The sequence below is a fragment of the Convolutriloba macropyga genome, chromosome 9, assembly GCF_964194025.1.
Source record: "Convolutriloba macropyga chromosome 9, txConMacr16.3, whole genome shotgun sequence".
Lineage (NCBI taxonomy): Eukaryota > Metazoa > Xenacoelomorpha > Acoela > Convolutidae > Convolutriloba > Convolutriloba macropyga.
The window spans coordinates 22,544,255-22,567,950 of NC_134476.1; the positions used below are offsets into that span (position 1 = coordinate 22,544,255).

Sequence of the window (23,696 nt, forward strand, 5' to 3'; positions counted from 1 at the left end):
AAGCGTATCGCAAAACAGCTAAGCTCAGCTGACAGCTAAGTAAAAATGAAAAGTTTTCAGAGTTAGCCCTCTGAGGGTTCGCCACACAAAAACAAAACTCTTTATTGGCAGCCGCACATTACCGAGCCTCTACTTCTCTTGTCACGTTCCCAGATGTACTGCAAACTAACCTTAAGCATTATCTACGGGCTTCCTAAGATGAACAGAACGCCTTTACAAAAAATTAACCGCTCTTTTTTTCAACCGGTTGCTGTTCACCGGTTGAATTTACCAGTTTATCCTGTACAAAAAATTGTAAAAAAGACCAAAGGGACAAATTATTGCCAAAAATTTTATTTGAGAGCAACTAGAAGCTATCATTACAAAGTTTTGAAATTTTTAGCTAGATAAAAGAAATGCTGAATTACCAGAGTATTTAGTCGTGAAAAATTCCAGGCAGCGTAATTTACAGGCATTATGTTAGATGAGTCATTGTTACAATATTACAAATTTAGTATTTCAAAAGAGACAAGGTACGTTTACAATCACTAACGATAGAAAGAAATTACACTAACACTTATTATAAATGGCAACAAAGTCTAGTTTTAAACCAAAAACGAATAAATTAGAGGCGGAACTTCATATTTGGGAACTTCCATAACAAGGTGAAGGATTTTTTCCAGGATATCCGAAACAAAGCCGGCAGATTGCCAGAAAAGAGAAATTGACTATTTTTTTTAATTTCAAAAATTGTTATAATTTGGCGCTGTTTCAGTTAGATTCTAATACTCTACTTAATTCAGCTTCTAAACTGAAAGATAATGAACTTGGTACCGAAATCAGCCGGTGAACACTCTAATGAAATTGGATAAACTAATTCTCAATGACTTAAAGACCGTGCTTTATCGGTTTATCCCGTCTCTTTTGATTTTGCTCTTTTGTCTTTGACCGTGCTCACTATAATGCGTAATTTAATGCATGAGAGAACTTAAAATCCATTCAGTTGAAAAAGTGAGTGAGGCAAGTCAGAAGTCAAACGTGAAAATCGTGACTTATGTAAAAGGTGATCAAAAGGTAAAGCAAATTAAAAAAGGAGAGCACCTAAAAATAGCCGATTGAGAGGCTGACGGCGGCTATTAAAAAGGCATCAAACATTTTTAAATCGATTTATAGTAAATAACTTTCAATAGGAAACGGATGGGTTTGAGGGTCTTTTTTATATGCCTTCATTAACAGTTGTCCTTTATTGAAGCAAAGATTAGAGTTAACCGAGGGGACCTTACAATGTCATTTAGAGAGAGGTAAGACCTTTATGATCAAAACTGATCACTCACTTCACCATAAATTACTAAGAGCTCACCATTAACGATTGAACCAAGTTACGTCACGCACATAAAAGCGACACGAAGACGTGAACAAAAACGCCCTTTTCAACTATGCCGAGTACAAAATGTAAAACGCGAAAATGAGAATCAGACGATCAAAAAGGTTAAACTAAGCGTATCGCAAAACAGCTACGCTCAGCTGAGCGCTAAGTAAAAATGAAAAGTTCTCAGAGTTAGCCCTCTGAGGGTTCGCCACACAAAAACAAAACTTTATTGGCAGCCGCACATTACCGAGCCTCTAATTCTGTTGTCACGTTCCCAGATTTACTGCAAACTAACCTTAAGCATTATCTTAGGGCTTCCTAAGATGAACAGAACGCCTTTACAAAAATTTAACCGCTTTTCTTTTTCAACCGGTTGCTGTTCACCGGTTGAATTTACCAGTTCATCCTGAACAAAAAAAAATGAAAAAAAGACCAAAGGGACAAATTATTGCCACAAATTTCATTTGAGAGCAACTAGAAGCTATCATTACAAAGTTTTGAAATTTTTCACTAGATAGAAGAAATGCTGAATTACCAGAGTATTTAGTAGTGTAAAATTCCAGGCAGCGTATTTTACAGGCATTATGTTAGATGAGTCATTGTTACAATATTACAAATTTAGTATTTCAAAAGAGAATGTACGTTTACAATCACTAACGATAGAGAGAAATTACACTAACACATTACAAATGGCAACAAAGTCTAGTTTTAAACCAAAAACGAATAAATTAGAGACGGAACTTCATATTTGGTATCTTCCATAACAAGGTGAAGGATTTTTTCCCGGATATCAGAAACAAAGCCGGCAGATTGCCAGAAAAGAGAAATTGATTGATTTTTTTTTTCAATTTCAAAAATTGTTATAATTTGGTGCGCAGTTTCAGTTAGATTCGAATCGTCTACTGAATTCAGCTTCTAAACTGAAAGATAATGAACTTGATATCGATATCAGCCCGCGAACACTCTAATGAAATTGGATAAACTAATTCTCACTGAATTAAAGACCGTGCTTTATCGGTTTATACCGTCTCTTTTGATTTTGCTCTTTTGTCTGTGACCGTACTCACTATAATGAGTAATTTAATGCATGAGAGAAGTTAAAATCCATTCAGTTGAAACAGTGAGTGAGGTAAGTCAGAAGTCAGACGTGAAAATCGTGACTTATGTAAAACGTGATCAAAAGGTAAAGCAAATTTAAAAAGGGGAGCACCTATAAATAGCCGTTTGAGAGGCTGACGGCGGCTGTTAAAAAGGCATCAAACATTTTTAAATCGATTTTTAGTAAATAACTTTCAATAGGAAACGGATGGGTTTGTGGGTCTTTTTTATATGCCTTCATTAACAGTTGTTCTTTATTGAAGCAAAGATTAGAGTTAACCGAGGGGCCTTACAATGTCATTTAGAGAGAGGTAAGACATTTATGATTAACACAGATCACTCACTTCACCCTAAATCTAAGAGCTCACCATTAACGATTGAACCAAGTTACGTCAGCACATAAAAGCGACACGAAGACGTGAAAAACGCGCTTTTCAACTATGCCGGGTAAAAAAATGTAAAATGCGAAAATGAGAGTCAGACGATCAAAAAGGTAAAACTAAGCGTATCGCAAAACAGCTACGCTCAGCTGACAGCCAAGTAAAAATGAAAAGTTTTCAGAGTTAGCCCTCTGAGGGTTCGCCACACAAAAACCAAACTCTTTATTGGCAGCCGCACATTACCGAGCCTCTACTTCTTGTCACGTTCCCAGATGTACTGCAAACTAACCTTAAGCATTATCTACGGGCTTCCTAAGATGAACAGAATGCCATTAGAAATTTAACCGCTCTTTTCTTTTTCAACCGGCTGCTGTTCACCGGTTGAATTTACCACTTCATCCTGTACAAAAAATTGTAAAAAAAGACCAAAGGGACAAATTATTGCCACAAATTTTTTTAGAGCAACTAGAAGCTATCATTACAAAGTTTTGAAATTTTTCACTAGATAAAAGAAATGCTGAATTACCAGAGTATTTAGTCGTGTAAAATTCCAGGCAGCGTATTTTACAGGCATTATGTTAGATAAGTCATTGTTACAATATTACAAATTTAGTATTTAAAAAGAGACAATGTGCGTTTACAATCACTAACGATAGAGAGAAATTACAATAACACTTATTAAAAATGGCAACAAAGTCTAGTTTTAAACCAAAAACGAATAAATTAGAGGCGGAACTTCATATTTGGGAACTTCTATAACAAGGTGAAGGATTTTTTCCAGGATATCAGAAACAAAGCCGGCAGATTGCCAGAAAAGAAATTGACTGATTTTGTTTCAATTTCAAAAATTGTTATTTGGTGCGCAGTTTCTGTTAGATTCTAATACTCTACTTAATTCAGCTTCTAAACTGAAAGATAATGAACTTGATACCGATATCAGCCGGCGAACACTCTAATTAAATTGGATAAACTAATTCTCAATGACTTAAAGACCGTGCTTTATCGGTTTATCCCCTCTTTTGATTTTGCTCTTTTGTTTTTGACCGTACTCAATATCATGAGTAATTTAATGCATGAGAGAACTTAAAATCCATTCAGTTGAAACAGTGAGTGTAAGTCAGAAGTCAGACGTGAAAATCGTGACTTATGTAAAACGTGATCAAAAGGTTAAGCAAATCAAAAAAAAGGAGAGCACCTAAAAAAGCCGTTTGAGAGGCTGACGGCGGCTGTTAAAAAGGCATCAAACATTTTTAAAAGGATTTTTAGTAAATAACTTTCAATAGGAAAGGTATGGGTTTGTGCGTCTTTTTTATATGCCTTTATTAACAGTTGTCCTTTATTGAAGCAAAGATTAGAGTTAACCGAGGGGACCTTACAATGTCAATTAGAGAGAGGTAAGACATTTATGATTTAAATTCATCACTCACTTCACCATAAACCACTAAGAGCTCACCATTAACGATTGAACCAAGTTACGTCACGCAAATAAAAGCGACACGAAGACGTGAACAAAAACGCGCTTTTCAACTATGCCGCGTAAAAAATGTAAAACGCGAAAATTAGAGTCAGACGATCAAAAAGGTAAAACTAAGCGTATCGCAAAACAGCTACGCTCAGCTGACAGCTAAGTAATAATGAAAAGTTTTCATAGTTAGCCCTCTGAGGGTTCGCCACACAAAAACAAAACTCATTATTGGCAGCCGCACATTACCGAGCCTCTACTTCTCTTGTCACGTTCCCAGATGTACTGCTAACTAACCTTAAGCATTATCTACGGGCTTCCTAAGATGAACAGAACGCCTTTACAAAAATTTAAATGCTCTTTTCTTTTTCAACCGGTTGCTGTTCACCGGTTGAATTTACCAGTTCATCCTGTACAAAAAAAAGTAAAGACCAAAGGGACAAATTATTGCCAAAAATTTTATTCGAGAGCAACTAGAAGCTATCATTACAGTTTTGAAATTTTTCACTAGATAAAAGAAATGCTGAATTACCAGAGTATTTAGTCGTGTAAAATTCCAGGCAGCGTATTTTACAGGCATTATGTTAGATAAGTCATTGTTACAATATTACAAATTTAGTATTTCAAAAGAGAATGTACGTTTACAATCACTAACGATAGAGAGAAATTCCAATAACACTTATTAAAAATGGCAACAAAGTCTAGTTTTAAACCAAAAACGAATAAATTAGAGGCGGAACTTCATATTTGGGAACTTCTATAACAAGGTGAAGGATTTTTTCCAGGATATCAGAAACAAAGCCGGCAGATTGCCAGAAAAGAAATTGACTGATTTTGTTTCAATTTCAAAAATTGTTATAATTTGGTGCGCAGTTTCTGTTAGATTCTAATACTCTACTTAATTCAGCTTCTAAACTGAAAGATAATGAACTTGATACCGATATCAGCCGGCGAACACTCTAATTAAATTGGATAAACTAATTCTCAATGACTTAAAGACCGTGCTTTATCGGTTTATCCCCTCTTTTGATTTTGCTCTTTTGTTTTTGACCGTACTCACTATCATGAGTAATTTAATGCATGAGAGAACTTAAAATCCATTCAGTTGAAACAGTGAGTGTAAGTCAGAAGTCAGACGTGAAAATCGTGACTTATGTAAAACGTGATCAAAAGGTTAAGCAAATCAAAAAAAAGGAGAGCACCTAAAAAAGCCGTTTGAGAGGCTGACGGCGGCTGTTAAAAAGGCATCAAACATTTTTAAAAGGATTTTTAGTAAATAACTTTCAATAGGAAAGGTATGGGTTTGTGCGTCTTTTTTATATGCCTTTATTAACAGTTGTCCTTTATTGAAGCAAAGATTAGAGTTAACCGAGGGGACCTTACAATGTCAATTAGAGAGAGGTAAGACATTTATGATTTAAATTCATCACTCACTTCACCATAAACCACTAAGAGCTCACCATTAACGATTGAACCAAGTTACGTCACGCAAATAAAAGCGACACGAAGACGTGAACAAAAACGCGCTTTTCAACTATGCCGCGTAAAAAATGTAAAACGCGAAAATTAGAGTCAGACGATCAAAAAGGTAAAACTAAGCGTATCGCAAAACAGCTACGCTCAGCTGACAGCTAAGTAATAATGAAAAGTTTTCATAGTTAGCCCTCTGAGGGTTTGCCACACAAAAACAAAACTCATTATTGGCAGCCGCACATTACCGAGCCTCTACTTCTCTTGTCACGTTCCCAGATGTACTGCTAACTAACCTTAAGCATTATCTACGGGCTTCCTAAGATGAACAGAACGCCTTTACAAAAATTTAAATGCTCTTTTCTTTTTCAACCGGTTGCTGTTCACCGGTTGAATTTACCAGTTCATCCTGTACAAAAAAAAGTAAAGACCAAAGGGACAAATTATTGCCAAAAATTTTATTCGAGAGCAACTAGAAGCTATCATTACAGTTTTGAAATTTTTCACTAGATAAAAGAAATGCTGAATTACCAGAGTATTTAGTCGTGTAAAATTCCAGGCAGCGTATTTTACAGGCATTATGTTAGATAAGTCATTGTTACAATATTACAAATTTAGTATTTCAAAAGAGAATGTACGTTTACAATCACTAACGATAGAGAGAAATTCCAATAACACTTATTAAAAATGGCATCAAAGTCTAGTTTTAAACCAAAAACAAATAAATTAGGGGCGGAACTTCATATTTGGGAACTACCATAACAAGGTGAAGAATTTTTTCCAGGATATCAGAAACAAAGCCGGCAGATTGCCAGAAAAGAGAAATTAACTGATTTTTTTTTTCAATTTCAAAAATTGTTATAATTTGGTGCGCAGTTTCAGTTAGATTCTAATCGTCTGCTTAATTCAGCTTCTAAACTGAAACATAATGAACTTGATACCAATATCAGCCAGCGAACACTCTAATGAAATCTGATAACCTATTTCTCAATGACTTAATTACCGTGCTTTATCGGTTTATCCCGTCTCTTTTGATTTTGCTCTTTTGTCTTTGACCGTACTCATTATGATGCGTAATTTAATGCATGAGAGAATTTAAAATCCATTCACTTGAAACAGTGAGTGAGGTGAGTCAGAAGTCAAACGTGAAAATCGTGACTGATGTAAAACGTGATCAAAAGGTACAGCAAATTAAAAAAGGAGAGCACCTAAAAATAGCCGTTTGAGAGGCTGACGGCGGCTGTTAAAAAGGCATCAAACATTTTTAAATCGATTTTTAGAAAATAACTCTCAATAGGAAAATGGGTTTTGTGGGTATTTTTTATATGCCTTCATTAACAGTTGTCCTTTATTGAAGCAAAAATTAGAATAAACCGTGGGACCTTACAATCATTTAGAGAGGTGAGTCATTTATGATAAAAACTAACCACTTAATTCGCCATAAATCTCTAAGAATTCACCATTAACGATCGAAACAAGTTACGTCACGCACATAAAAGCGACATGAAGACGTGAACAAAAACGCGATTTTCAACTATGCCGCGTAAAAAATGTAAAACAACCAACTAAACGTCGGAAGAATTGCTCTCGAACGACAAGTGAGAGCTCTAATGTATTACAGCCTGGTTCAATCGGGAGGGGGGGACAGGAAGGGGGAGCCAAATCGGGGCTAAGAAGTTTAATAGTGGGCTTTAAATAACCACATTAGAGGTAAACATATAGCACTATTAAGGTTTAACGTAAAAAATGGCACCAGTTTCGACGCACTTTTTGCACTTTTCATTTGACTTTTAGTATTAAATTGACACCAATTGAATTCAGCTGCTTGAAATTGTGATTGAAAGAGTAATTTAGATCACGCGAAACGCAAAAATTCGCGTAAAAGTCACTCGAAAAGTCAAAATTGTCAAGCGAAAACTTTGCATAAAAAGACACAGGTTTACAATAATTGCTATGAACTTCGTTCAAGAGCAATGAAACGCAAAAATGAGAGTCAGACAATGAAAAAAGTAAAACTAAGTGTATCGCAAAATAGCTACGCTCAGCTGACAGCTAAGTAACAATGAAAAATTTTAGGAGTTAGCCCTTCTGAGGGTTCGCCACAAAACCAAAACTCCTTATTGGCAGCCGCACATAACCGAGCCTCTATTTCTGTTGTCAAGTTCCCACAGGTACAGCAAACTAACCATAAGCATTATCTACAGGCTTCCGTAGATGATCAGAACAACTTTTACACAAATTTAACCGCTCTTTTCTTTTCAACCGGTTGTTGTTCACTGGTTGATTTTACCAGTTCATCATGTACAAAAAATTGTTAAAAAGATCCAAAGGGACAAATTATTGCCACAAAAGTTATTTGAGAGCAACTAGAAGATATCATTAAATTTTTGAAATTTTTCACTAGATAAAAAAAAGAATTGCTGAATTACCAGAGTATTTAGTCGTGTAAATTTCCAGGCAGCGTATTTTAAAGGCATTATGTTGGATGAGTCATTGTTACAATATTACATAATTAGTTTTTCAAAAGAGACAATGTGCGTTTACAATCATTAGGGAGAGAGAAATAACACTTATTTTTTAAATGGCAACAAAACAAAGTTTATTTTACTATTTATTGCTTTTTTTGAAATCACGAAAGTCCAAAATCACGCCATGAAACTTCACTAAAACTATGATTTTTATGGTTCGCAGCAAACTTTAAAATATCTTTTAGATTTTTAAACGTCACGTAATTAGATGGGCAGGGTAAAAGATTTTTAGGCAGCTTGTTCAAAACTGCAAGGCCTCTTCGGATTAGGCTTTTTTCGCAGTGTTTAATCCTAATTCAAAATGTCAGGAAAAAGTTCAGTATTAATGCCATGTTAAATCTGCTCCTTCCTTGCAATAAAAAATTTCCAAAGGTCTTTTTGTGAACTCATTCGTTTTTGTCACCTGAAAACCTTAAACCAATATAAACTCAAAAACATTAATCAAACCTTATTAGGCTAATGTAATTTGATCAAGTTCCAATAAATACAGCGAGACTTAAACGTCACTATTTAACAAATCTATTAACCAAAAATACGTTTTCGTTTGTAGATATAGAACTAGCAATTAGATATCAGGATGTACGACTGACAAATCTCAATCTAACGCACTTCTCCCTTTTCCAACTTTGAAAGAATTGATTTACACTTTCTCACCCATGTCTCTGTTTACTAGCAGGTTGTCCGATAATTTGGCCGAAAGACTGCCTCCAATTACAACATCGGGATTGAAACAGAAAGAAAAGAAGAGATAAATTGACCACTTTTTTTTCTATTAGTGTCAAAAAGTGTTCTAATTCGGCCTGCAGTTTCAGTTGAATTCTAAAACTAAACTGAATTCAACTTCTAAACTAAAAGATAATAAACTTGATACCGATATCAACGGGCAAACACTCTAATGAAATTTGATAACCTAATTCTCAATGACTGAATGAACACGCTTTATCGGTTTATCCCGTCTCCTTTGATTTTAAAATCAATTCAATTGAAAAGTGAGTGAGGTAAGTCAGAAGTCAAACGTGAAAATCGTGACTCATGTAAAACGAAAAACGTGATCAAAAGGCAATGCAAATTTTAAAAAAAACATAGCAGGACAATTCCTGACGTACAATACAACGCATTTTCATTGACTAAACAAAAACTAGACCCTTAACGGACTATGAGTGAATTGGGAAACCATTTCTAAAGAAACAGTTCAGAAAAAACTTTTGAAAATTTGAAAATCAATTTCAAAAAGCCACATGTGAACACAAAGATCACTGGTGAAAATATAAATTTGGCTTGAACAAAAAAAAGGCCTAGAAGGAACTATGAATGGATTGGGAAAACCATTTACAAAAAAAAATCCGATCCAAAAAATCGGAAAAAAAACAGTAAAAATCAAAGTGCGATTGCCGCATGTGAACAAGAAACCACTAGCGAGAAAGCTAATTTTTGTTTTCACACACCGTTTTCTCACTCTGCTTTAAAATTCGAGTTGAAAAATTCCACGCCGCAAAACGACTCACTTTTTTGCTCCACTTTCTGTTTTGGCGTGACCAAAATCACTACTCCAATTTGACTTCAAAAATCATGAAAATGTGTGATTAGATCTTGAAGATAGAGAGCGCCCCAATACATTTCAAATTCTTTGAATTGCAAAAAAGGAGAGCGCCTAAATAATAGCCGTTGAAAGGCCGACGGCGGCTATTAAGATTTACGAGTTACTTTGCAATTTCAAACCATGGAAGTCATTTTTGCGAATTGAGAAATTCATTTTTAAAAAAATCAGATAAAAAAAAATAAGAAAAAAACCAGAAAATCAATGTCAAAATTCAGCATGTGAACAAAAAAACCACTAGCGAGAAATGAAAATTTAATTCAAACAAAAAACTAGGCCTAGAATGAGCTGTGAATGCATTGGGAAATTTATTTAGAAAAAAAAACCGACCCAAAAAAAACAGTAAAAATCAGAGTGAAATTGCCGCATGTGAACAAAAAACCACTACCGAGAAACCGAATTTTTGTTCAAACACCGTTTTCTCATTCTACTTTAAAATTAGAGCAAAAAAAATTCACGCCGCAAAACCACTCGCTTTTTTGCTCCATTTCCTGTTTCGGCGTGACCAAAATCACTACTCCAATTTGACTTCAAAAATCATGAAAAGGTGTGAACAGATCTTAAAAAAAAACATTGCCAGAAGAATTCCGGAAACGATTCGAAGTAGAATTCCATTTATACTCAATCGAACTACTCATCACACTAATCCGCGCCTCCACTAATTTATGATTACCTTCAGACAAAACCGTAAAACAAAAAAGAAAAAACAAGAAAATCAAAATTTTAAAATGTGATTAAAAATCTGATCAAATTTTGTCATATCAAATTTTGTCAAAAATTGATATCCCGAAATAACTATTTCTGCCATAAGTACTTCATCAAAACAACTAGTAATTACTAAAACAACTTATGAGAATTCTTTAAAAACACTAAGCCAAATAATGAAAAAAGCTCTTAAAAACAACTTGCACTAAAAACCTGGACTTTAAACAGTAAAAATCAAAGTGGGATTTCGCATGTGAACAAGAAACCACTAGCGAGAAAGCTAATTTTTGTTTTCACACACCGTTTTCTCACTCTGCTTTAAAATTCGAGTTAAAAAAATTTCACGCCGCAAAACGACTCACTTTTTCGCTCCACTTTCTGTTTTGGCGTGACCAAAATCACTACTCCAATTTGACTTCAAAAATCATGAAAATGTGTGAATAGATCTTAAAGATAGAGAGCGCCCCAATACATTTCAAATTCTTTGAATTGCAAAAAAAAGGAGAGCGTCTAAATAATAGCCGTTGAGAGGCTGACGGCGGCTATTAAGATTTACGAGTTACTTTGCAATTTTAAACCATGGAAGTCATTTTCGCCCGCTTTAAAAACTAGTCTGTTATCGAAGAGCTAGTAAGGGAAAATTTTGCATCAATGTTTCAAGTCACTTGTATATTGTATGACACTTATATGTACACAATTTCAAAAAAGGTTAATAAGTTAGCGTTTGTTCCGTCACAATTAAAAATGAGTGCTAATATTTTCCCTTACAAAAAAATGAAAACTCATTTACAATCGATTTAGTTTTTCGTTTAGAGTTTTCCTAATAATACCTAGAAATTTTTGCAGTACAAAAGATATCTATGGACCAAATAAAACTGACTGAGCAAAAAGCGAGGATCGGAATAAAATACCATAAATTCGAACTTTTGGTGCTTTTCAACTTAGTGCATGGTTCTACATGTTGAGAATCGACCTTGTTACGTAAAATCAGCAAGTTTGCTGTTCACTTACCCTACTTCGAGCACAAATTATCTATTAGCAAAAGAAATTTAAAAGGAGCTGTTGAAAAAGATGAGCCATCACCTACCGACCGGCAAAAAGACCCTTTATATGCCAACTCCTGTGAATTCAAACTGCCATACAAAAACCTTTTTGGAGAGCAGGGCGCCTCATTCTCACCAAAATTTGACAACATAGCTGGCACATTGCCAGCAAAAAGCCGCAATAGATTCGTAGATCGGCAGTAAAAAACAGTAAAAAAGACAGACCAAAAAAATTCGTCTTTTCATTGAAGGCTGATCTGTCATATTTTGATTAAAAATCTGTATACGTTATTGCTGCCTCTATTAGCTGATCTCAAATAACCTTCATTTAGAGTGACACACATCCATTTGACCTTATCTCTTTGAATTAAAGTAAATAAAAGTCAATTTCAAAGTGAGGAAGTCATTTTTTGAGAGTGAGGTAAGTCAAGTGTGACCAAAAATTTAATCACGCTCATGAACAAAAAAAAACTGGCTCAACTAAGAGCGAAAAATGACGTCACACATACAATTTAACTGAAATTGCATGAACGAATGAACAAAAATTGGCTGTGACGTCATATGGTCGTAACAAAAATCATGACGACGAAATGAAAAAACATAGCAGGACAAGTCCTGACGTACAATTCAAATAATTAAGAATTTTCATTGACTAAACAGAAAATCTAGACCTAGAATGGACTATGAGTGAATTGAGAAAACCATTTTTAAAAAAATCAGATCAAAAAAATAAGAAAAAAAAACAGAAAATCAATGTCAAAATTCCGCATGTGAACAAAAAAACCACTAGCGAGAAATGAAAATTTAATTCAAACAAAAAACTAGGCCTAGAATGAGCGGTGAATGCATTGTGAAATTCATTTAGAAAAAAAAACCGACCCAAAAAAACAGTAAAAATCAGAGTGAAATTGCCGCATGTGAACAAAAAACCACTTCCGAGAAACCGAATTTTTGTTCAAACGCCGTTTTCTCACTTTACTTTAAAAATAGGGCAAAAAAAATTCAAGCCGCAAAACCACTCGCTTTTTGCTCCATTTCCTGTTTCGGCGTGACCAAAATCACTACTCCAATTTGACTTCAAAAATCATGAAAAAGTGTGAACAGATCTTAAAAAAACGATTCGAAGTAGAACTCCATTTATACTCAATCCAACTACTCATCACACTAATCCGCGCCTCCACTAATTTATGATTATCTTCAGACAAAACCTTAAAACAAAAAAAACAAAAAAATCAAAATTTTAAAATATTAAAAATCTGATCAAATTTTGTCATATCAAATTTTGTCAAAAATTGAGATCCCGAAATAACTATTTCAGCCATAAGTACTTCATCAAAACAACTAGTAATTACTAAAACCACTTATGAGAATTCTTTAAAAACACTGTAAGCCAAATAATGAAAAAAAGCTCTTACAAACAACTTGCACTAAAAACCTGGAAAAAGTTAATAATTTTTCTAATATTACAAAAGCATATAAATCCAAAGAAAAATTACTTTCTGCCAGTAGGGTATCCATTTGCTCGCAAAACAATAGTCAAGTCATAATAGGCTAAAAAACTTGTCTAACTGCAAAAAAACTGCAAAAAATTGAGAAAAATTATTTAAAACTTCTCAATTTTTCTGTCATTTTTCCAAAGAAAAAAATAATTTATACCAACAAAACTTTAATCAATTGGGTATCTGACCATTCCCTAAGTAAGAAGCTTCTATTCAAATCCCACTTACAGCAGTAAAACAAAAAAACGGGCAAAAAATTATTAAATTTTGTCTAAAAATCAGCAAAACTGATCAAAAATCTCCAAATTAGCATTAAACTCAAATTAACTACTTGAAACCTTCAATTTTCAATTCCTATCAAAACGAGCCTAAAACTTATACAATATCATAATCAAACCTAATAACCATCAAAATTTGCAAAAAGCTGCTTTTTAAAGCCGCACGTGAACAAAAAAAAATCGCTCGCTTAGAGAAAATTTTTTCACACATCAGTTTCTCGCTCTCTCAAAAACAGCGGTATGAACAAAAACCACTCTCTTTTCGCTCCGCTCTTCACTTTTGTTCAGCACCAAAATCACTCCAAATTTTTTCACGCGTTTCATTTCCCGCTTCAAAAATCACTCCAATAAAATTGATTTAAAAAAAGGACTTCTCCAATACTCCTCTTCGAGTCGTAAAAAGACAGCGCCCCAATACAATTCAAATTCTTTGAATTGTAAAAAAAACCAAGAGAAGGCCAATAATAGCCCCAGCTATCGCTGTGCGGCTATTAAAAAGAGATTTCATCTCAAACATATCCGATTAACTAATCAAGTCTACCGCCAGATCAAATTAAATCAATATAAATAATCCGTTCTAATGATACATAGCCAACGGGAGTATCTAACATACATTTAATTATATACACAAAAACCTTAAACCCAAAACAAAAAGATTATAAAACTAATTGCACATTTATTTCAGTTGACAGCCAATTGAGGACCAATTGATTCCCAATTTCACTTCGAGCGCAATTTCTATTTCCTTTTCTTTGCTCTCACTCCCATCACATTAACTCCCATTTCATTCAGTTTGTCCATATTGCCGAAAACATTACCAGCACCATCTTTATGAGCGAAGTTGGCGTCACGCTTTTGATTGTTGTTCTGGAGCCCCGGTTGTAAGTTGTTATTCAATGGCGCGTTTCTAATTGGCAACTGTTGCTGAGCTTGTTGATTTAAAATATTATTGGGCACTACTCTCGGTTGCGGCTGCAAATTTGCTTGATGAGCTTGAACGTTTCCGTTTGGCTGAACGGGATTTGCGATTGGATCTCGTTGGTGCTTGAGAGCATCTAGATTCACTTTTATATCTCCAACTGAAAAGGAATAAATAAGCAGCGTTTTAAAACAATTAAATTCCATAGCTAACTGGTTTCCAAATCCATATAGTGGGGTTAATACTACAACTTATCTGGTCAGTCAGCGGGTTATATCAAAATATCGATAAATTTAGTGCACAATTGTATAAGGCATTATTTAAAAGCCGGAGTAAGAACACTTACATCGGAGGTTTTTCAAACCGACCTTTTTAGAGGAGTAAGCGCAGCTTAGTTTTTGGTTTACTTTGGCATCCGCAAGTGTAAAAAACATAACTGACCAATCCCCTTTAATGAATATCTGCCTTTTAAAAAGCAACCCAAAACAGCTGCGGCGAACCTTTCACTAAGAACCAACTAAGGCTCTGAGAGAGCTGCTCACGCACTTGACGCCCTCGTGCTTTATTAGGGACTTGTTTTTGACGGAAATTCGTTTGAGAGCAATTAACAACAAGGATGCTCGTTAATGTGCGTTTGCACATGATGTTTCGACCCGAGCTCATCTACACTTTTGACTTAATTGTCAACCAATTGAAGAGATAATAAAAATAGATGTTTGAGTTTTAAAAAACGTTAAAAAATTAACTACTTATTGAATTACATAATGCCATGCCTCATTACAGCGCTGACGAGATCTTTCATTGAAAAAAACTACGAGAAAAAAAACAAACAACAAAAGAAGCAAAAACAAAAATTTCACGGCAAAAACTAAGTATCTAAATTTGAACGCACGCACCTAGTAACAACGACAAAATGCAATCGTATAAAACTTTAACTGCACAACTTCACTTTGTCCATACTATACAGCAGATGGCAAATTTCCTTAATGAGACTGGGTAACAAAGTCGACACAAGGAAATAATAAGTCGAAATTGAAAAATCAATCAACTTTTTCTTAAACCAAATAATTTCTAAAGTACTAAAAATCATTAGCTTTTAACGAAATAATTCTTCATAAATTTACTAAACACTCATTATGAAACCAACAGGACTTGTCGTTGGTTAGATTAAGCGATAGGAACGGACTACAGAAGCAGAAAAACTCAAAAAATTAAACTATTTGCGAAAACACAAATTATTGAAGCCATTAAAATCATTAGCTATTATCTGAATACTATGTATTCTTCCTTCCATTTTCATTCATACTAATGCAACTAAAATTATACTGAAGGATTAAAAAAGCATTTGGGCCACATTTGAAAATCAATACGTTATTACGCGAATGTGCTAAAAGTAGAGAAAAAGAAACACAAGTACACCATTAAAACTTTTATTTAAACGCATATTGTCCACACACAAAACATCAGTTAGGACATAATATCACTCGATATTTAAATTTTTCAAATACAAGAAATTGAATGAGACCTCTCAATGATGAGAACAAGCGACAAGTTGACGGAAAAAAATGAACAAAAACTGAAAAGTTTAAAAAATCATTGAAAATGTATAATATCATAAACCTTGGGACTTTTCGCTATAAAATGATTGCCTCCGCTAACATCAATCCTTGAATACTCAATTACAAGCATTTGAGACCGGTCAGCATTTCACGCCTACCTAAAGATTAAAAAAATAGGCAAAAACCGCTAATTCAAAACAAAATGAGCGAGAGAAGTGTCGAAGCCTTTAAAAATTAACTTTTCGGTACTGAAATTTCTATCATCCATTAGTTTTTTAAAAACATGAGATTCTTTTTTTTCAATATGACTTCAAAATATCAACAAATATAAACAAATACATTAAAACCACAAAATTTCTGAGAAAACCGTTAGTATCAACGCCATTAAACTCAAATGCTTTCAGCGAAAGGCAATAGAAGCGCTCGATGGGAAAATAAGAGTTAAGTCATCGATACGATAAGACATTACAATAAGTCATTGACTAAGAAAACAAGAACAAATACAGGCAAAAAGTGCGAGAAGAAAGTGTCGAAGCCATTTAAACCATAAGCTTTTCTTTGAAAACTTTATCTATTATCCATTGTACGTCCTTTCTAAGCCAATTTGAACTAACAATAATAGGATAACGTGAAAATGTGAAAACTCGCGCATCGATTTTTATCAAACCAATAGTTAGAAGATAAAGCCGCAAATTAGATTATATTTGATGAAATTGGAAAAGAGGAGTTCCGGTAATTACTGAGACGTCCGGACAGTTCACGCAGATAATTTTACGATTGGTTAATGTTCAAAATTTTGTTTTCGAAAAATTATTTTTGAAGTCTTAAGAGCCATTAAAATGAATAGCTTTCAACAGAAGTCAACAAATACGCTCAGTCACGACTCGATAGAAGGACAAAGATGTTTGTCATGCATGGGTAATCAATAAGATATCACAATAAGTCTTATGCCTATGAGAACAAAAACAAATACAGAAACCAATAATTCATTAGAAAAGTGCGAGAAGAAAGTGTCGCAGCCATTTACACCATATCCTTTTGTCTGAAAATTTCATCTATGCACCATTAAAAGTCTTCTCAAAACCAATGTGAGCTATCAATATTAAGATAATGTGATAAGATCTCAACAGGAACCAAAAATACAAATGTCCAAAAATTTAAAAATTTTTTATTTGAAATCTTGTGGCATCGAAGCCAAAAAACCAGGAGTTAGAAAAAAACGGTACCCAAAATAACTCAGATTTCTGTAGAAAGAAAGGAAAGGGTTCTGGTCATTGCTGAGAATTTCTTACAAATCATGAAAATAAGTTTAAAATTGGTAAATGTTCAAAAGTTTTTTCGAAAAAATAATTTTAAAGTCTTAACAGACAATAAGTTCAATAGCTTTCAACAGAGGCCAATAAATACGATCAGTCAAGACTCGATAGAAAGACAAAGATGTTTGTCATGCATGGGTAATCAATAAGATATCACAATAGGTCTTATGACTATGAAAACAACAACAAATACAGGCAAAAACCAAAAAAATCGATCAGTAAAGTGCGAGAAGAAAGTGTCGAAGCCATTTAAACAGTAAGCTTTTCATGAAAACTTTATCTATGATCCATTGAAAGTCTTCCCTAAACCAACGGGAGCTATACAAATTATGATAATGTCAAAAAATTTCAAAAGGATTCAAAAATACGGAAATATTCAAAAATTTTAAAACTGTTTTTGAAATCTTGTGGCATCGAAGTCATAAAAGCAATAGTTAGAAGATGGAATTGTTAAACAAATTAGTTTTGGTTGCACTAGAAAGGAAGGGGATCCTGTCAGTACTGAGGCTGACTTACAGTTTACAGAAATAGGTTTATGATCGGTTAATGTTTAAAAAAAAAATTTGAAAAGTTATGTATAAAGTCTTAACAACCATTAGCTGTCCAATCAAAGCACTGAATAGCTTCACTAATGCTCATTACGAAACCCATTGCACATTTAGTCAACGATTCTATGCCATAGGGCTCCAAAAATTCAGTAAAACCTCAAAAAGATCACAATTTCATTAAAAATTACAAAAACTCAGAGTCGAAGCCATAAAAAAATATGTGCGATTCCTTGAAAAAGTGTTCTTTTGTTCATTAGGTGTCATTTTACTGTAAATCAAGTTTATCATTAACCAAACATCGATATGAAAAGTGACCAGTCTCTAGGTGACCTAAAAAATATGAAGTTTTCTAAAAAAAAACAGCTCTCAAATAGAGTTCGAATTTTTTTTATAGTAAACTTCCCTATGAGACAAGTACTAGTCTTTTTATCATCTTTCGTGTATTAGGAATACGAAATTGATTCCTTTTCTGGCGTGAAATGTAATTTTGAATGAAAAATTTTTAAAGATCGTAATTTGAAGAAAAATTACACTAAAAGTGAACGAAATCATACCAAATATCACGTATTCAAACTAAACGTCAATCCTCGATAACTCCCCGAAAAATACGAAATTAGAAAAAAATCTTTTTAATTTCAAATTCTAGGCTGGACGAGCTTTTTAATGATACCACTCACATTTCTCTACGATGAATATATCGATCGGCCAAAATTGACTGAACAAAAAAAAACCCATTTGAGTATATAGTTCCTTCACCCACAAGTGGGGTCGGAACAAACAGTCAAATTTGACAGTGAAAAGATATCTAAAAACTAAATGACATTAAAATATTCAATCACTGCAATCTTCCGCAGGAAACGAAAGAAAGTTTTGATGAAAAGATTTTTTAAAAAATCACGTTCAGAGGAGTTGATCATTGCAATCGAAAGATTTTCACAATTGAAACCTTTTGAGGAATCTTCAAAGCTTAGAAAAATTGGCTAATTTTGCGTTAATTTATTCAAAACTTCACAAATTTGAACGATTAGCATTAATTGTCTGCCCATAAAACCATGTTTGCAGTGGTCTTCACAAGTTTGCAGTGAAGTTCGTTTGGAAAGACGGCTTTTTTAGTATCCGAAACAACCAAAAGAAATGAGGGTTGTTTGAGGTTCTATTTCTTATTAGAAAGCTGGAAGTTATCCAGCTCAAAATTATGATAGCTCAGACTTGTTCATTCAATAACTATCAAAAAATGTATCTTCTATATAATTGTTGGTAAAATTAATCAGACAGGCGAAGAGACTTAAGTACAATACTTAATGAAAAAATACTTACCTCGATTCGTTTTTTCTTAAGCCAGATAATTTTGTGTTTAATAAGTTTTATTGTGGTTAAGAAACACAATGAAAATCATCAAAGATTTTCAGTTTAACGATTTCTCGTTCTATCATCCTGTCTTCCAATGACAATGGCACATGGACTTCGAGAACTATAACAAAGATAGCTGGACTGCCAGAAAACATCCGCAAAAGCTTCGTAGATCTGCAGTCTGAAAAAAAACAGTAAAAAAGACAGACAAAAAAATTCGTCTTTTCATTGAAGGCTGATATGTTATATTTTGAATAAAAATCTGTATAAGTTTTTGCTGCCTCTATTACCTGCTCTCAAATAACCTTCATTTGAGTGAAACACACCCATTTGGCCTTATCGCTTTGAATTAAAGTAAATAAAAGTCAATTTCAAAGTGAGGAAGCCATTTTTGAGAGTGAGGTAAGTCAAGTGTGACCAAAATTTTAATCACGCGAATGAACAAAAAACTCGCTCCAATAAGAACGAAAAACAACGTCACGCACGCACTTCAGTTGAAATTGCATGAAAAAATGAACAAAAAGCAGATTTGAAGTAGTTGTGACGTCATATGGTCGTAACAAAAATCGCGACGACGAAATAAAAAAAACCAAGAGAAGGCCAATATTAGCCCCAGCTGTCGCTGTGCGGCTATTAAAAAAAACTTTCTACCAAAACAACGAAAATTTGTCGGCCAGACATATTCGTCAGTATAAAACATTTTAAAAAAAGAGCTATATTACTAGAGAAAATACTGCAACTTATAGAGTAATTTTTTATATACCAGTCTAACATGAAAACCACAATTTTTAAAATTTGAGGTTTGTTATCAAATTCGTGGTTCTCGTAAACACTTTGTAAACACGCATCGGATTTCGGTGTAAGGAAACGGAAAAACTGCCCTCATTTTCTAATGCCTACACTTCACGTTATTTTGTTTTGCTCAGTCAGCCATTACTATCAGTAGTTTGAGCGACCAGGAATTGACAAAGAAATTTAAAAATCCACATGTCAATTTCCTTCATTTCTAAAGTCAAGACTATCATTAAAAAGAAGCTTATGGGAAATAGCTGACAATTGAAACTTCGGGATATAGACGGCAAATTTCCGCTGTTGAGATCACTGACAAACCCTGTGATTGAAACGGTAGAAAATGAAGAGAGAATTCAAAACAACCAAATTTTTCTAACTGTCAAAAAATGCTCTCTGATTTGGTCCACAGTTTCACTAGATTCGACAAGGATGGTGAATTTAGCTTCAAATTTGGAGGACAATAAGCTTAGTGCGAACATCTAATAGCTATATACCGTACGTAATTTTGGTAACATAATGCACTGTTCAACCGGCGTAAAACCATTATGTCGCAACGCCCGGGCATTACGCTGTTTCTGCTGATTTCGCTTTTTGACCGTTCACGTATTCCAGTAAATGTGTTGACTGAATGAATTCTAAATAACATTCAGTTGAAACAGTGCGTGAGGTAAGTGACGAGTCAAACGTGAAAGTGGTGACGAAAAAAAAGTAATACGAAGTAAAAAAGGAGAGCGCCTTTGAGAGGCTGACGTAGGCTACAAAAGTACGAAGCACTTCTTGAAGTTGATCGAGCCAATTGGGAAAAAATTATCATTTTTCTAAATTCCCTCTTATTTTCTTCAATTGCAATAAGTTCTGGAAAGCAATTAAATTGTTTCAGACTTAAAACTTCTCTCTTCGATCATTTAACTCAGTGCTCTAACTGGTGAACATAGCCGGCAGATAAACAAATACCTGCAGTAGACTATAGATAGTCTACAGCTAACAATCTGAATTTTGGATTTTCCGACGCAATCTATGAAAAACTAAACCCACTAACGGGGGTCAAAATTCAACCTCACCTCCCCGCGGTGTCCCCTGGGTAGACTTGCCTAGTAGACTTGGGTAACACCGTTCGTTTGGAATGGTACGCCTGGTGTCCCTAGGCAAGTTGAGCTAACGAGGACCTGGCTGACGAAAGTAATGGCAACCTACCTCAGTAAAATGCCAAGAAGTATGAAGGCCCTTAAAAGTCATACGAGAAACGGCGTAAACGGAATCCCGGAGGCCGCGCCCAGTAGGAACGGTGTTGGTAGACAGGACACCCCCGGACGACATCAATCTACTGTCAAAGTAAAGAAGGAACAAGAAAAGTGACCTGAAAATTGTCACTTGGAATGTGAGTACTATGGCACAGAGCGGAAAATTAGAGAACGTCAAGCAAGAAATGGAACGTATGAAGGTAGACGTCCTGGGTATAGCAGAAATGAGATACAAAAATGATGGAAAACTTGTCTCAGGTGATCACACAGTGCTATACTCGGGTCCCGAGGAGAAGTTTGGGAAAGGAGTGGGATTCATCATGAAGAACAAACTGGCAGCATCACTCAGCGGGTACTGGCCCATCTCAGACAGAGTGATAGCCGCAGAGTTCAACATTCGGCTATTCGAAATGTATGTTGTACAAGTCTATGCACCCACATCCACAGCAGATCGAGATGACCCATCAATTTTACCATGACTTAGACAAAGCGTTGGAAATGAGCAAGTCAAAAAATCAAGATTGTGATGATCATGCGAGACACTGGAGAGGAAGGAGTTAAGATCAATGGGATAAATGTCAACAACCTTCGATTTGCGGACGAAATTGTCTGGATGGCTGCCTCCGAAAAAGCACTGCAGAATCTTTTGGATCTAATTAATAGAAAGGGAGAAAAAATTGGGATGGAAATCAACTGCAAGAATACAAAATGTATGGTTTTCAGCAAACACACAGATCACAAGGTAACTATCCATTTGAATGGCCAGCCACTCGAAACAGTTGACCGTTTCAATTACCTTGGATCACTCCTGACATGTGATTGCAAAAGCAGATGAGACATCCGGCAAAAGGTAGCAGAGGCGAACAAATCTTTTTTCTGATATGAAAAGCGTATTAGTGAATCTGAAGATGCCCATGAAACTGAGACTACGAATCCCTAGATGCTATATCGAACCTATTCTCCTCTACGGCAGTGAAACATGGACTCTGATGACCGCAGACAAGGAAACCCTGATGGCAACGGAGATGTGGTTTTTGAGAAGAATGCTTAAATTCAAACGGACAGACAAGGTAACATATGAAGAAAAGTTTTGAAACGCTCCGGGACCAAAAGATGGATGATGAATGCAATAGCCAAGAGACAGGCATCCTCTTTGCTCATATCATGAGGAAGCAAGGATTGGAAAATCTTGCAATGACCGGCAAAATTCTTGGCAGAAAATCACGAGGCAGACAGTATCTCGACCAGATCAAGGAGTGGACTGGAATCCAACAAACCGAAGTTCTACTCCGAGCGGCTAACACGAGGAACCTTCAGACAGTCAACGTCAATTGACACGACACAAGAAGAAGAAGAAGAACCCACTAACGTCGAGCAAATTGCTCTCAAGCGACTGGCGAGCGATTGGCTTCGTAATCAGCTAGCTAAGTATCAGGCAGGCTAACTTTAGCTTAATCGAAGTGGCGTGTGGTGAGCGCGGCGGGGGGGAGGGGGGCACGGGGTTGGGTGAACGGGGGGGGGGTGGGTTGAACGGGTAGGAGGGATCAAAGGGAGCGGTCAAACTCTTAAGAACCACCCTTCACACCATGAACTTGTCTTCAAAACTGTTTCGGCTAATCGAATTCTTGAAGTCAGGTGAGCCGAAAAGATTTAAGATAACTTCATGTTTTCGGGTGCTAACGGTTTATTCCGTTTTGAGGATAAAAAGTCAATAGGGTCAGAGGAAAAATCGGCCAATCGAAAAATTACTCAAAAAAAGACTGCTGGACTAATATAACTGCTACAAACCTTGTTTGAGAGCAATTAACCACGAGTACTACGCTCAGTTTAGTAGCTTAAAAAAGTTGGGAAGTTTTCTGATGAAATGCTCCAGAAATTATGAGCAAGCGTATGCCTGGTTTCGCCGTCGTAAATTCTCCGCGGTTGAGCACACTAATAATTCTAGGCACTATCTACTGCCTTCTATTTAGACAAGAAATTGTGACTCTTACCCTTAGCATTAACAACTCCTTTCTTGTCATCCGGTTTCTGTTGTTCTCCAGCAGCATGTGGCTCGTGTTCTCCCTCCAATTTGTTGATGAGATCATTCTGGTGTATCATGAGCTTCTCCTGCAACTCTTGTGTCTCTTTGAGTTGTTTCAACAAGCCGTCCTCGGCACCCTGAAAATTGTTTATGTTTCGCAAACTATAAAAGTCGAAAACAGTTCTAATTAAAAAAAAAACAATTTTAATTTTACGTGACTCTGCTTGAATTCACTGAGAACTGGCGTTTATCGAGAACTGCGAAGCGGTTCGAGATATTAAGTCCGAATTTCGAAGTGACTTCTGCAGAGTCACGTAACCATGCTTAAAACACAAAACACGCACGTTTTAGACGACGAAAGTCAACTTCTGGCTAAATAGCAACTTCTGGCATTTTAACTTCTGACACTAAAGGCTTTCGGCAGTTTAAAAGTTATAATTTGTAAAAAGTTATAATTCCCGATCACTCTTATCACCATCCACCGAATTTTGAACGAGAAAATAAGTTCACGGTTAAACGTAGCAAATCCTAAATATCAAT

General features: G+C 35.2%; 1 protein-coding gene across 2 annotated transcripts in view; it reads right to left on the reverse strand.

Annotated features, from left to right (window-relative positions):
• Window positions 1-13,910: 13,910 nt before the first annotated feature.
• Window positions 13,911-23,696, reverse strand: part of LOC142345669 (uncharacterized) — a 710,383-nt gene continuing 700,597 nt past the window's right edge. For both annotated transcript variants that reach the window (XM_075397884.1, XM_075397883.1), the window contains 2 exons: window positions 23,125-23,293; window positions 13,911-14,487 (listed from right to left, as the gene is read on the reverse strand). In XM_075397884.1, the coding sequence (XP_075253999.1) occupies window positions 14,147-14,487; window positions 23,125-23,293 (510 nt within the window). In that variant the 3' untranslated portion in view covers window positions 13,911-14,146. The remainder of the gene's footprint in view (window positions 14,488-23,124; window positions 23,294-23,696) is intronic.